We start from the raw sequence: 14,806 nt of genomic DNA, 5'->3' as shown, positions 1-14,806 counted from the left end.
ACTTCCTCACTCAACTCCACGCCGCTTCGATTTCCAAAGCAACCCGTGCGGCAATCATGGGTAGAAAGCCTTGCTGCGACAAAGCCCACACCAACCGAGGTGCTTGGACCAAAGAAGAAGACGACCGCCTCATCGAATACATCCGTATGAATGGCCATGGATCCTGGCGATCTCTTCCCAAAGCCGCTGGTGTGTATGTTCAGAATTTCGTTTTTTTTTCTTCTTCTTCATTTTTAGTGTTTTCTCGGCTACCAAACGGAGGATTGAGATTTAGAGTTTGGTTTATTGTTGGTCTGATAGGATTGCTCCGATGCGGCAAGAGTTGTCGGCTTCGGTGGATAAACTACCTTCGGCCTGATGTCAAGCGCGGAAACTTCACCATAGATGAAGACGAACTCATCATCAAACTTCACAAATTGCTAGGAAACAAGTAAGAATTTCTCAGGATCTCACATTTTCTAGATAGCCAAACAGCTTTAGACTGAAACTGAAAATCGAAGTGTTTGAAATCCAATGGCAGGTGGTCGCTGATCGCGGGGCGATTGCCCGGAAGAACAGACAACGAGATCAAGAACCACTGGAACACTCACATCAGACGGAGGCTCCTCAGGGGCGGAATCGATCCAAAGACTCATCAGCCAACCAAACCAACCACCACCGAAGAAGGCAATTGCAGCAGCGCTTTGACCGCCGCCACAATCGACGGCGCTGAGAAGCCACCACAGCCGCCACCAGAGCAGCAACCAAATCAATTCCCGGACGGAGAGGAAGAGCACGTCAACCTCGAGCTCACCCTCGCGCTTTTTCCGACTCCATCGGAGTCTACTGCGGAATCGAAGCTACGGCGGACTACTGCGCCAGATGGTCCCGATGAGGATGCAGGTGCTTGCGTGGGTTGCTGCCAGCTGAGCAATGAAGATTCCCATCAATGCCAAAAATGCTATAATCAAGACTTTAATTTGACTTTGTAAAAGGAAATTTGATGCTGAGATGATAAGATATGTAGTAAGGATTTAGAGTGTTTGGTGGGTGGGAAATTTTCCATAGAGGAATAAAGTATTTGAATCCTGACTTGGGACTTTTTGTGAATGATGTCGTAAAGTGATGTTTCAACTCTTCATCTTGACTAAAGGATTGACTTCTTATGAATTCATTCATGCTATCAGCCCATCACAACCTCAATTTTCTATTTCCATAAATGATTACATTAATGATTAGATTTTTTTTTTAATTTATGTTTTAAGATTGCTATTATTAGAAGTGAACTTTTACGAAAATCTATAAAATTTTTGAAGTGTTAAAAATATTAAAATTGCTTTTGAAAATTACTTATGAACGGATATTTTATAAATATAAATTTATAATCTGATAATCGAAAATAATTTAAAAAGAACATCACATTGTTAGTGATTTTCTTATATTTGAATTCCACCAAAGAAAGAAGCTAGAAAATAGAAATATTAAAATAGGAAAACTATATTCTTCAACACTTTAATTTTTTTAACTTTTCATAAAAGGAAGCCATCTGAACTTTTCTATTTTATAAGATGTTTTGGGGATGGCGCAATTAATTTTAAAGTGAAAAAATTAAGTGTCTTATGGATATATTACTTATATTTATTTTTAAAAATATAAAATAATATAATAATAGTAACTATTATATAAGTATTGAAATTCTTTAAAAAAAATTGAGGTATAAAAAAAATCTACTATTTCAAATTTTAAAGTTTTTAAAGTAATTTTAAAGAAAAATAAATTTATATATTTTTACAAAAAAAAATTATTTTTACATATAAGTTTCTAACTTTAAAAATAAAAAATAATTTATATATATATATATATATATATTCAAATAGCCACTTAATAATTAACTATTCTCATTTTATAAAGATAACATTCAAAATTACAAAAATCTAATAATCACTTTCTTTTATATAAAAAAAAATTGTTATTTTAAAAACCATAAAATAAATAAAATAAAATAAAAACAATCTTTTATAGGTAAGATTATTTCTCGTTTTAACTTAAAAATACTTTAAATTACACAAAAAATATATATATAATTAAAAAAAAAATTGAATAGCTTTTGGTTCATGTAGATTAGGCAAAAGAGATAAGGGTTAATTAATAGGTCTCTAAAGTTTAATATACTTTCTTGTTTTGTAATATTAAAAATAGAAAATAATAATAACCTTATCTAAAATATAATGACTCTTCTATAAAAATATGGACTTAACCTATATCTCTAAAAATTATTTTCAAATTTTTAAATTAAAAAAAAACAATATTTAAAAATGATTATCTTTTAAAATAATTTTTCTTACATGTTACATTCAATTTTTTTCTTTTTTAAGAAAATGAAAATAGGAAATGTATCCAAACAGAACCCTAAGTTAAGAGTTTTTTAATTTATAATTTATTAAAAAGCAATGAAGATGGTTTGTTAAAATTAGTGATTTTTTAAATTAAAAAAAATAAAAGATAAAAATTTATGGGTCAAATCATTTTAGATTTCCAACCCTCAAAACCATTAAAATTCTCCTCAAAATGTCTTTGTGAAAGATGATTAATTATATTAGTGAAAGATGATTATTTGGTGTTGTTTGACTAGGTTTTATTTTTAATAAATAAATAAATAAATAATAACAATAATAATTTCTAGATAGAAATTTTTTGCCTTAAAATGAATATGTTTTTAAATCTTATTTTTTAAATATTGACATCTAAAAAGCTTTTTTTGATCTCAATTTTAAATATTTTTTAAAAAATAAGTTAAATTCATATTTAAGAGGATGCTTTTTTTAAAAAAATTTGTTTAAATTTATTTATTTTTCTATTTTTTTCATGATTTATTATAATTTTTTAATGAATAAAAAAATAAAATATTTGACTTTTTTAAATAAAAAAATAAAATATTGATTTTTTTTTTTTTACTTTTTAATGCTTATTAAAAATAAAATGTTATAAATATAAACAAACTTAACACTATAAACAAATTTTTAAAGCAAAAATGTAGTGGGTCACACTCCTCTTTAGCGTGCATTAATCATTGTTCACCACGAGAATACTTAAATTATTTAATTATATAGAAATAACAAGTAATTTAATTATGATATGAAGTAATTTACTATTATTACTCAAAATAGAAAGTAATTGATTATATTTTGACATATTTGGAAATGGAAATTTTTCATTTATTATTGTATTTGAATACTTATGAAAAGTAAATTGAAACCGAGGTGGGTTGGTGGTTAACCCGAGCTCAACCCAATTTAACCTTTAATTTGATATGTGCAACCTAAGCTAATCAAACACCCTTTTTCTAAACTTGGATGAGTTGGATTAGATTTAATTTTATTAATTTATTATTTACAATCCATCAACAATGTTTGCTAAAATTTTTCTTTTATATAAATTTATATTAAAATTAAATTATAAATGAACCAAAATTATATATATTATAGAGTAATATAAATTATAAATATTATAAAATCATTAATTCAAATTAGGGTTAAACTTGTTCAAGACCTAATCTAAATTAAATTCAGATTAAAAAATTTTAAACATCATTCCAATTGAATGTTAAAAATAATTATTCAAAGTCAATTGGGTTGGGTGGGGCCAACCCACCCAAGTTGTCCCTCTAATTTTAAAATATGATAAAAGGGTCTTGATCGTCATTAGGATTCTAAGATTACGAGACATGCCCAATACTAAAATATTTATCAACTAGAGGTTTGTAAAATTACTATTTACTACGATGTTTTGGATATCAAAATAATAATTAACACAATTAAAGATATTTGTATTCTAGTCAAATTTTTTCACAATATGATATCACTTGTGAAGGATATTTTCATTAATTGAATAAAAAAAATTTAAAAATTAATATCATATAAATCAAAATTAATTTTTATAAAGATTTTAATTTTAATTTTTTTCATACATATATTAAAATTCGTCACCACTCTTATCTCCACCTAAAAATCATTGCTAGACACTTGGGAGCAAAGATGGTAGTTGAGAGGAAGGACTAAGAAAATGTAGAAGCTGACAGCTACTTTATTCCCATTTACTATTACAAAAATATTTATATAAAAGGGATGTTTGTCTGGTCATGCAACAATCCGTCCAGTGATGGACTTGCTGGTACAAAAAATTTGGTTGGTAACTATTTTTCTCCATGTCTCTTGGACGTCTTCCTTTGTTTGGTTGGGGAGAAAATTGCGGCCAAGTAGGCCCATGTGGGGATATCAAAAGAGTGGTGGGTATGTCATAAGTGATAACCCAATGATTTTCTTGAACTGAGCTTGGAAAATTTGAGACTTGGGAAGGGAATTGAAGCATGTGTTTCAGAATTCAGAGAAGGAGGGCATTGTTTTTATTATATACTTTAAAAATGGAGAGAGAAAGAGAAGAGAGTTGGTTGGGGGAAAAGGTGGGTGATGGCATGGGAGAGTGGGAGGAGAGAGAATAGTTTAAAGAAGAAAAGACAGATGGTTAGTTAAAGGCTTAAAGGTGGGTATGTGATGGGGCAGTCAGAAAGAGAGTGGGCATGTGGAAATTCTAAGTATGGGGATGGAACTCTTTTAATAAATATTTTTTTGTATGAACACCATATATTTATTTTATGAATACTAGAACATGTCCCACATTTTGGGGGTGCTTTAGCATGGCCTAAGAGGCCCATTAAGTTGGTGGGCCATGAGAGAGTGGATCATTAAGTAATGACTATTAATAAAAGCCTTCTTTAATATACAAAATTATGAGTAAAGTCATAATTATATCCAAATGATTTGATAAATTAAACATGTCAAAACGGGTCATATACAAACCTCTTATTTTAAACCCATTAATTTCATGTCATTTGGGATTCATATGAAAAATCACCATTGATATTTAACCCACTTCATCTCTAATACAACAAGTTTAAAAGAGGTATAATGAGTTCAAAGAAAGTTTGAAATTTTCATTTAACTCATGTTTGATTCTCATAAAATACTAAGGAACGTGTTAGATAATTGATAGTTAATTAACAGTTGGTTGTTACTAGACTATTATACTAGTTGTTATTCAGTTATAACCACTCAACCAGCATGTCGGCTTGTTATAGAATTGGTTGTTACTCATGTATAAATAGCTCCTCTGTTCATAGCTTAAACATGAATGAGAGATCAATTACAAACTTCTTCTCTTCTAATTCAATTGTAGTTATTATCATGGTATCAAAGCATCTCTAGGAACTTCTAATTGTTCACATATTTCTGCCATGGCTAATCAAGCTTCAAGCTCTAACCAAGTATCTCCAATTGTTTTCAATCATACATTCTCTATCAAATTAGATTGCTCAAACTTTCTCTTATGGTGAAAAAAGTTCTAGCAGTTGTACGAGGTCACAATTTACACCATTTTCTTGATTCCTCTCTCTCACCTCTATCAATGTGCCTAAATCTAGAGAAGTCTAAGATCGGATTACATGCACCTTAATGATCTAGGGCCTAGGAATGGAGGAATCCAAGGTTTCCCAATATTTATCTCTCATTGAATCTACTTCATCCTCATAATCACCTCAATGTGTTCCTTCTTCATATGATCCTACTCCTATTGACAATAGTCTCTAACTACTTTCAATATCTTCCATTTCTCGAGTTCATACTCCTTCCATGTTTGGTATTTACAAACCTAAAGTTTACATTACCCAAAAAGAGTCTTCAACAATTGAAGAAGCTCTTCAACATGAGCATTGGAAGGCAAAAATGAATAAGGAGTACATGGCTCTATTAAGGAATGCAACCTCATCCTTGGAATCACTTCCAACTAATAGAAAAGTTATTGGGTGTCAATAAGTGTTTAAAATTAAAGAAAATTCAAATTGGACCATTCAAAACTACAAAGCACAATTAGTAGTTAAAGGTTTCTATCAGCTTGTTGGTTTTGATTTTTTAGAAACCTTCAACTCTGTTGTGAAGTCTACCACCATCAGAGTTGTTCTTACTCTAGCCTTGTCTAAGGACTAGAATGTTAGACAATTGGACATCAATAATGTCTTTCTGAATGGCACCTTTCAAGAAGAGATTTACATGGTTCAACCCTCAAGATTTGAAGATCCTAAATGCCTAGAAAATGTGTATAAATTACATAACCCCTTATATGGTTTGAAGCAAGCTCCTAGAGCCTGGTTTGATAAGCTTCAGTCTGCATTGGCACTTTTTTGCTTTCAATCTTCTAAATCTGATCAAACTCTCTTCGTTAGGATTACAATAGCTCACTCTACCTTTATTTTAGTCTATGTAGAAAGTATTTTAGTCACTGGTAATGACTCTCAAGTCATCACTAATCTTATTACAAATCTATATAAAGAGTTTGCCTTAAAAGATCTTGGTCTAGTAAATTATTTCTTAGGTTTTCAAGTCACTCATACTTCATATGGATTACATTTGTCACAAATGAAATATATTATAGATATTTTGGCTCAAGCTAAAATGCGATTTGCCAAAGGATTTACCTTTCTAATGAACGGTGGTCAAACTTTGATAGCTTTTGGAAGTGATGTTATAGTTTATCCTCAACTTTTCATAAGCATTGCTAGAGCCCTGTAATATGTGACCACTACTAGACTCGAAATTAGCTTCTCCATTAATCGAGTATGCCAATATATGCAAAACCCCTTAGAATCTCATCGGAAGGTGGTTAGAGAGGGGGGCTATCAGATAATTAATAATTAGTTAACTAACAGCTAGTTGTCACCAAACTATCATGCAAGCTGCTATTTATCGATTATAACCACCCAACCAACATGTTAGCTTGTTATAGAATTAGTCGTGTATAAATAGCTCCTCTATTCATAGCTTAAATATCAATGAGAGACCAATTACAAACCTCTTTTTTTCAAATTCAATTTTTGTTATTATCAAAAAGAAAATTAATATAAAGGAAAATAATTTTCTTATATTGGGTTGTACTATGAAAATACCAAGGAAAATTAAATATAATTAAAATTAATTAAAAATTCATACATTTTCAAACTATTTAATCTTTATATCGAAAAGTTAAAACAAGTGAAATAGGTTTGAATAGAATTCAAATTGAAAAAAATTTAAACCTAATTCCAATTGAATATTAAAAACAATTGTTCAAGTCAATCAAAGGTCGGGTTGGGTGGGCCAACCCACCCGAATTTAAAATATGATAAAAGAATCTTGGTCGTCATTAGGATTCTAAGATCAAGCATCATGTCCAACACTAAGTTACTTCTCTCTCGACTAGAGGTTATTTATTATGAAGTTTTTGACATTGAAGTGCTAATTAAAACAATTAAAGATATGCATATTCTAATCCAATTGTTGAACGGTATAAAAGCATTTGTTAAGGATATTTTCATTAATTGAATAAAAATTTAAAAAACTTATGTCTTATACAAATTAAAATTAATTTTTATAAAAAATTTAATTATTTTTCTTATCATATTAAAATTCGTCACCCCTCTTATTTCCACCTTAAAATTATAGTTGGACACTTTGGAGCAAGATAGTAGTTGAGAGGAGGGATTAAGAAAATGTAGAAGTTGACAGCTACTTTATTCCCATTTACTACCAAAATATTTATATAAAAGGGATGTTTGTCCGTCTAGTGATGGACTTGCTGGTATAAAAATTTTGGTTGTCTCCAAATCTCATGGACGTCTCTCCTCTGTTTGGTTGGGGAGAAAATTGCGGCCTAGTAGGCCCATGTGGGGATATCAAAAGAAGTGGAGGGCATGTCATAACCCAATGATTTTTTTAAACTTTCCCTGGAAACTTCTGGACTCGGGAAGGGAATTGAAGCATGTGGTCGGAATCCATCCAAGGAGAGCCTTGTTTTTATTAAATGGAGAGAGAAAGAGAAGGAAGGTGGGTGGCGATGGGAGAGTGGGAGACGCAATAATTTAAAAAAGAAAGAAAGAAAGAAAAGACGATTAGTTAAAAGCTCAAAGGTGGGTAGCAGTCAGAAAGTGAGTGGGCGTGTGGAAATTCCTAAGTATGGGTATGTTATTATATGAATAGCGCCACAGAATCCATTAGGGCGTGGGGCGCTTTCGCATGAGCTGAGGCCCATTAAGTTGGTGGGCCATTGAGTCAAAATGGGTCAAATACAAACCTCTCATATATAATTAAACCCACAAATTTCATATCATTTGGGAGTCCCATAAAAAATGACCATCAATACTCAGACCACTCCACTTCTAATAGAACAAGTTTAAAACGGTTATTACGAGTTCACAGAAAGCTTCCAAATTTCATTTAGACCATGTTTGGTTGTCAGAAAATTTGATCCAAAATGAGAGGGAAAGAAAATAGTAAAGAAAAATAAAAAGAAAAAAAATTGAAGAAAAATAATGAAAAAATTAAAATCAATAAATTATTTTTGTATGATTTTTTAAATTTATTTGACTTATTTTTCTTAATTATATAAAGATTAAATAATTTTAAAATATATAAATTTTTAATTAATTTTAATTTTTTTTTTCTATAATGAAACCAAATATGAAAAAACTATTCCCCTTAATATTTTTTCACTTTCTTTAATAATTTCTAAGAACCAAACATAGTCTTAAAGTCAAGAAGAATAAGATATCACTACCTTCCTTGATAATTTAATCTTTTTTTTTTTCTTTTTTTGGTTTTGAACATATATAGAACAAGTGACACAATTTTTCCTCTCATAATAACAAAATAGAGCAATTTATGACAAATTTATTTAATTAAATTTAAAAAAATTAAAAATTTTAAAAATTGTTTAAAGTTTTCAAAGGGAGTAACTCCTGTTTGGAAAAAGCATTTAATAATCAGATTTTTTTTTTTTTAATAAGAATTAAGATTTTGTTTTTCTCCTAATCCTTATTCCCATTCCTTACCCTTTCTAAAATGACTCCGAAGGGATCACATTAAGAAATAATTAGATGATGGCCTGGAAGCAACTTGATTACATTACTATGCAATATGAAGGCTAAAAATGAAGATATTATAGCTCTATAACCTTGTAGAATGAAACTTATATTAAACAAACCATTCCCAACACTTCATAATCGTCTTTAATGCCCAAACCATTCATTTGTCTCTCAACTCTATAATATGATTCCCATCATTAATTTCCCATTTTCAGAGGGTAGAAGCATTCCAGCACACCAACTTGAGAAAGCAGCCCAAATTTCAATTAATTAGCAAGTAATTAGTTGAAGTTACGGGGATTAAGGCGATCAAATGAAGAGAGGAAACTGCCTTTGCAAATCAAGATTCAACAACTAAAACACAAGCATCCAAAGTGTTTTAAGAGCATACAACCTACTCTACATCTCCACGGTGACCGGGTTACAAACAATTTTACATGCACATAGGAAATAAACACATTGCCATTGCCATTGCCATTGCTCCCAGAGACAAAGACAGATACCTCTCAGACATGAATCTGGGAGAGCTAACCAGAAAGAAATGACATGGCTCGTCTGAAATCCAAAGATTTGAGGGCTGATTCTGGAAAATGCTTCCCATCTGGTACCCACAGTCCACCTTTGTGGGGTAGCAATACATGCGCTTGGCTACTCTTTGCTGCTGCCTCTTCACTGGCTTTCAGAGATGGCACTTCTTTCTTTTTCTTCACAAATTCAAAAAATTCTGCAACTTGGCGAGCATACCTGCAGAGGCAAATTGGCAAGTATGTAAATAAAATGCATATGCCGTGAAATCAAGACAATTTTCACCATGATTCACAATAGGAACATCACAAAAAAACCATTTTTCAAGAAGATAATAGCACAAATTTTCTTTATTTCATTGTGCGACCCGACCCGAATGCCCTAGCCATTTTCAGATCCCTTTCAACACATCGAAATCCAAAGTTAACACAAACCATAGAAGAAATGAGAGGGGAAGAAGCGGAAAATAATACATGTAAAGCATAATTCTCTTCTTTGATATGGGAAAGTATGGAATAGGCATGAGATAACACCACTCTTGAAGAGACTAACAGGTGACTGTTTACTTCACATCATTTGCAGAGTATGATATCCAATTCATTTTTCTACCTGCTTGATATGCAACTAACAGTGTAATGTGAAGTTGATTGCAGCAGCCAGCCAGACCAATAACCCACTGAGCCTTTTGGTCCCAATAGGCTTTTAAGAAGCATCTTTTAAGTCAATTGACTGGCTCAAATAACCACCTGCAAGCTGTGTGATTGAGCAGTGTCAAACCCAAAACCTTTCATTCTTGAATAAGAATCTTTACTCCAGCCACCATCCTTGTTGCCCAAAAAAAATTCCATCAAGTTTTACAATCAGATTCCTTAAAACCTCACAGTCTAACCCTTACAATCCATAAAACTCATTCCACCTTTCTGGACATAACCCCTATAAACCAGATCTTGAGTCGTCCATGATTTGGTTGTAGGCATTCATATCTTAAATACATATATTTAGGTTGATCAATTGAAAAGAAAAGAAAAAGAATGAAAATTGCCCAAGTTATTATATTGCTTCTATAAAAATCCCAAGGCCTTCATTTTTGGAGTTACATATTTTTCTATTCTAAAGCAATATAACTGCATGCCCTTGTGTTCCCTGTCTGTGACACCATTCCCACCTTGCATCAAAGGTGTGCTGGCCATGTACAAAATTAATAGCTTATTTAGGAGAATGTATGGAGGAGTCCCATGCCCAACATGATCATGGCTCTTATTTAGAAGCCTATGAAACTAAGCAAAAGGATCTTTCTACACTATTGCTTTCCTTATTAGAATTTCAATTCAAAGCTAAACTCCTAAACTTCAAAAGTCATCAGGCCAACTGTAATTGCCAAGCAGAAGCAATGTTTCAGAAGGTTTTCCATGATATCTGGGGTACTTAAGACGCACATAAATTGTACGCCTACTCTCTGAGCTTTTTGAGTATTAACAAAACCGAAAAACACTCAAGAAAGTTTGTGGGAACTCACTGGGATAACATGTTAGTTTGTATCCAATCATTAGACCAACAACACAATGTTTTGGGACATATAACCACAGCAAATTCAGGAATACAGTTATTCAGTCAAACCTAATTTGTCATGCATGCTAATAAGATATCTACAGAAAATAATCTTACTGTTGCTTTGCTTCAATGTCTTTGCTGAAATCAATGTTTGGCTCACAGTCAAGGACCAAAGCAGGAACCTGGCCATTATCAAACAAACCTAAGTTAGAATCTTATGAAAATAACATGCAGTAAAAAAGGATGAGGAAACAGAAGTACCTTTTGAATACTTGAATGCATATGATCACCCTCCAAATAGAACACGCGATCTCTTATATCAGGATGTAAAGAGCTATCGATGCCAAAAGGTAGCTGATTGACAGACAATACCCCGTGATTTCCACTTTGGAATGGGAAAAGCCAGCTCTCATGCTTTTCATGCAAATCACGTAGATACTCTAGGGAGACTCCCCCTTCCTCATTTCTCTTGCGTAGCTTCATCCTCTTGTGGCAGGTATCAGGGGTTGCTCTAAGATAGATGAAGCCATCAGGAATCAGCCCAGGCAAGCATGAAACTACGGGATCAAACCATGAGTCATAAATGCTGATCTCCATCTCATTCATCCAGTTTGCTTCATGAACAGCTCGTACAAATACCTATATTAAAGAACAATGAGATAAAATACATAAGTTTGGAAATTCACAAAATAGATTTCTTTCTCTTGAATACATAAGCAGAACCGGAAAAGAAAAAAGCAGCTAAGTTTCAAATCCATTAGTTTGAAATCATGGTCAAAATTGAAACATAATTACCAGACTAACAAAGTCCCATAAAAATTCTTTTTTAGTATGTCCATAGAATGTCAAACTTTTGAAATGTCTTGTCAACAAAATATGATTTCCCAAAATTTAAAACTATGAATTGCAGGATAAGCTCAATTTTCCATCACTTAATAGAAGGGAATAATGGAGTAAAGCATGCTTACCATCCTGTCACTGAAAACACTCCTCTCCATCAACCTCAGAGGCTTAACTCCACCAGATGACTCTCTCTCCTGCATAACTCTGGTAACAAACACGTAATTCTGAAAGGTATAGGCATACCGTTGTGGCTCAGCATAAAATGCATCCAATATATTAAAGTGATCAGGTCCAACATCCTGCCACTTGTTAATAGGTTCAGGAACAATCTCAACAAGATCACGTAGCTCAAGTGTTTCATTAGCTATTCTTTGAAGGAAAGTCGTCTTCCCAACACTGATATTTCCTTCAACACAGAAGGTGAGTCGTTTCTTCTGGGTAGGCTTTGCATCAGAGTCGGAATTGTCCTTTAATTCTTCATCAACACTTTCTTTGATGAAAGTAGTTATACTCTCAGCATGATTTCTGTGAATGATTCCTACAGAACTCCGCAAAAACTCCACCATCTTCTGACTGGATTCCCCAAAAAACTGCAAACACAAGCCAAAACACTTTACATGATGAGGACCATAGTACTCCAAATACCAACTATAATATGAAGATTCTTTTGTGCACATGAAACAAGAGCTTGCCCTCAGTTTTTTAAACAAATGGCTTGAATACATGGCCTTTTATATGAGCAACAGCTAGTTTGCAAGTCCATAATTGAGCATAGGTTCCTTGGGATGAAATATGGTTGGATGAGATTTGGGCACGAATACAGTGAGGCAAGCATAGACACAAAATTTCAGTTGTAATTTCCGAAAAAAGAAAAAAAAAATCATCCGTGTTCAAACAAAGTCTAAAGTTCTATTTAAAAAAAATTAGCAGAAGAATCAGACAAAAGCCAGAAAAATAGTCTTGTTCGAACCAAGAACAGGAAATTCCACTGGCACTTGAGGGCAAATATATGAAACTAGATTACAAAAAAAAAATTATATCTCACACCCAATGTTAAGGTACCAATCCAATGTATTCCAAATGCGCCTTACACTTCACACCCAGAAGGACAATGTAAACTCCTAGTGACAATCAAAAGTCTATATATACAGCCGGCTAGCATTAAACACAGAGAAAGATGCTTGAATAAAATGTATCATGAATCAGCTGTTAAAGATCAAAAGTACCTTATCTTTATAGAGTTGTTTGAGCTCAGCAACTCCACCAATACCTTTGTCCACAAGCTTCCTCAAATTCCTAGGACCAACGCCAGGAATCGTCAAGAGATCAACATTTGCAGCCACAGCCCCACTGTTTAACGACGATGAACCCCTCTGCCTCCTCTGCAATCTCAACGGCTTCTCGTCCGAACCCTTCTCCCCATCTTCCTCATCTTCAACGCTGCAACCACCCGAACCCTTCTCCACAGTCTTTACCGTAAACCCATCCTCCGAACCCGCACGGAACCACGCCCCCCGAGTCCGGCCCCAGGCTAGTCTGACGCCGGCGCCTCCTTCAATCGAGCACCGGCAGATGCGGCAGTTTCCCCCTCCGAAAGCGGCGGCAACGGAAATCGATTTTCTCGTGGACCAAGAGGAGGCGAGGTTGGAGAGGCCGCCGCCGTGAAACGCGGTAGCAGTGGCCGGCATTGCGAGTTGCCGGGGCGGAAGTGGTAAAGAGTGCAGGGACAGTGGGGGCTTACCAGAAGTGAAAAGAATAGGACCAGAAGAAGCGGTTCGGCGGAACAGCTTCTGCATCACTGGGCATTTGTTAGGGGAAGTCGAAAAGAGAAGTTTGAGCGGAACATAGCGCGCGCGGGAAGTAGAAGCAAAAGCAGGAGTGCTTGCAGGGGGTTAGAGGGCTTTTAGGGTTTTAGAAAGTGGGAGGGAGGGATTAGGGTTTGTTTGTAATTTTCATCCACTTTGGGAGTGGGAAAAGGCATTTTGGTACACTGCATTTGAAGCATTTGTGCAGGTTTTCTTAATTACACGCCCAAACAAAGGTCTGTCTGTCAGTCATGTTTTTTACCTCTCTCTTTCTTATTTTAAGCGGCAATACACAAACAATGTCCTAGATTTCTCCTAGGCGGTCAGTCTAGGAAGGGCTGGATTTTCAAATCTTTTTTTTTTTGGAATTTTTTTTTTCCTTTTTCTTCCAAGGATGCCACGTCCCCAAAATAGGAATATTTGAAAAAATGACAAAAGTTTAGGGCATGTATGGATGCTGTATGCAAAGAGAGTTCGGCCTGTTTGCTGTTTGATTGCTTTCTAAAACAGTTTTTCTTTTAAAAACAGAAAAACACATTTTCCCAGTCAACAATATTGATGTTTGTTTTATTATTGAATAAAAAAAAATTCAAAATATTTATTTTTTTTATTGAATTAAAAATAATTTATTAATATCAATTAACATAATTAAAGTAAATTTATTTTCAATATATTCAATTTAATTATTAATATCAATAAATTACTTTTAATAGGATAAAAAATGTCAAATATTTTAATTTTTTGTATTCAACCGAAAACAAACACCAAAAGTTACTTTTAGTTTTTTTACTTATTTTGTAATGATTGTTTGAAAAAATAATTATATAAATATAAAAAATAATTAAAATTAAAGAAACAAATAAGAATTATTTTTAAAACATATTTAAAAAGATAAAATAAATTACAATTGTCTCGGGTTTTGAAATAGAGTTTGGTTTACAAAACATCAAATAATAGTTTTAAAAAACTATTCTCAAAACCCATTTTTTAAAACTATTTTGTAAAATACTTTCCAAATAGAACCTTCATATTTTTTTAGAAAAAAAAATATATTTAGGAATTAAAAAAAGGAAAATAGGATTTTGGTTGGTAATTTTTTTCAAATAATTTTCTATTCTCCAAAGTAAAAAATAAAAATATTTGATAATTAAAAATA

General features: G+C 32.8%; 2 protein-coding genes across 2 annotated transcripts; one reads left to right on the top strand and one right to left on the bottom strand.

Annotated features, from left to right (window-relative positions):
* Positions 1–23: 23 nt before the first annotated feature.
* On the top strand, positions 24–1,092 carry LOC100259749 (transcription factor MYB8). Its single transcript, XM_019216410.2, has 3 exons — positions 24–189; positions 301–430; positions 521–1,092. Exons 1-3 carry the CDS (start codon positions 57–59, stop codon positions 969–971), a joined length of 714 nt encoding a protein of 237 aa, XP_019071955.1. The 5' UTR covers positions 24–56; the 3' UTR covers positions 972–1,092.
* An 8,148-nt stretch (positions 1,093–9,240) lies between these two features.
* Positions 9,241–13,867, bottom strand: LOC100233118 (uncharacterized). Its single transcript, XM_002272603.5, has 5 exons — positions 13,072–13,867; positions 11,971–12,435; positions 11,264–11,641; positions 11,117–11,184; positions 9,241–9,670 (listed from the first exon to the last, which is right to left on the bottom strand). The coding sequence occupies exons 1-5, from the start codon at positions 13,639–13,641 to the stop codon at positions 9,454–9,456; spliced, it is 1,698 nt and encodes a 565-aa protein (XP_002272639.2). The 5' UTR covers positions 13,642–13,867; the 3' UTR covers positions 9,241–9,453.
* Positions 13,868–14,806: the final 939 nt, after the last annotated feature.

Source organism: Vitis vinifera, chromosome 18 (genome assembly GCF_030704535.1).
Source record: "Vitis vinifera cultivar Pinot Noir 40024 chromosome 18, ASM3070453v1".
In the NCBI taxonomy this organism is placed as follows: Eukaryota; Viridiplantae; Streptophyta; class Magnoliopsida; order Vitales; family Vitaceae; genus Vitis; species Vitis vinifera.
Note: the sequence above shows the minus strand (reverse complement) of the source record. Positions and strands in the feature narration are given on the sequence as shown.

Bases quoted from the DNA above. Each gene is read 5' to 3' on its own strand.
- LOC100233118 (XM_002272603.5), bottom strand. From the start codon at position 13,641: ATGCAGAAGCTGTTCCGCCGAACCGCTTCTTCTGGTCCTATTCTTTTC. The intron at 11,185-11,263 runs GTACTTCTGTTT...GATAATGGCCAG, and splicing joins TGCATTCAAGTATTCAAAAG to GTTCCTGCTTTGGTCCTTGA. The intron at 9,671-11,116 runs GTAAGATTATTT...TTGCCTCTGCAG, and splicing joins GACATTGAAGCAAAGCAACA to GTATGCTCGCCAAGTTGCAG.
- LOC100259749 (XM_019216410.2), top strand. From the start codon at position 57: ATGGGTAGAAAGCCTTGCTGCGACAAAGCCCACACCAACCGAGGTGCT. The intron at 190-300 runs GTGTGTATGTTC...TTGGTCTGATAG, and splicing joins ATCTCTTCCCAAAGCCGCTG to GATTGCTCCGATGCGGCAAG. The intron at 431-520 runs GTAAGAATTTCT...ATCCAATGGCAG, and splicing joins CACAAATTGCTAGGAAACAA to GTGGTCGCTGATCGCGGGGC.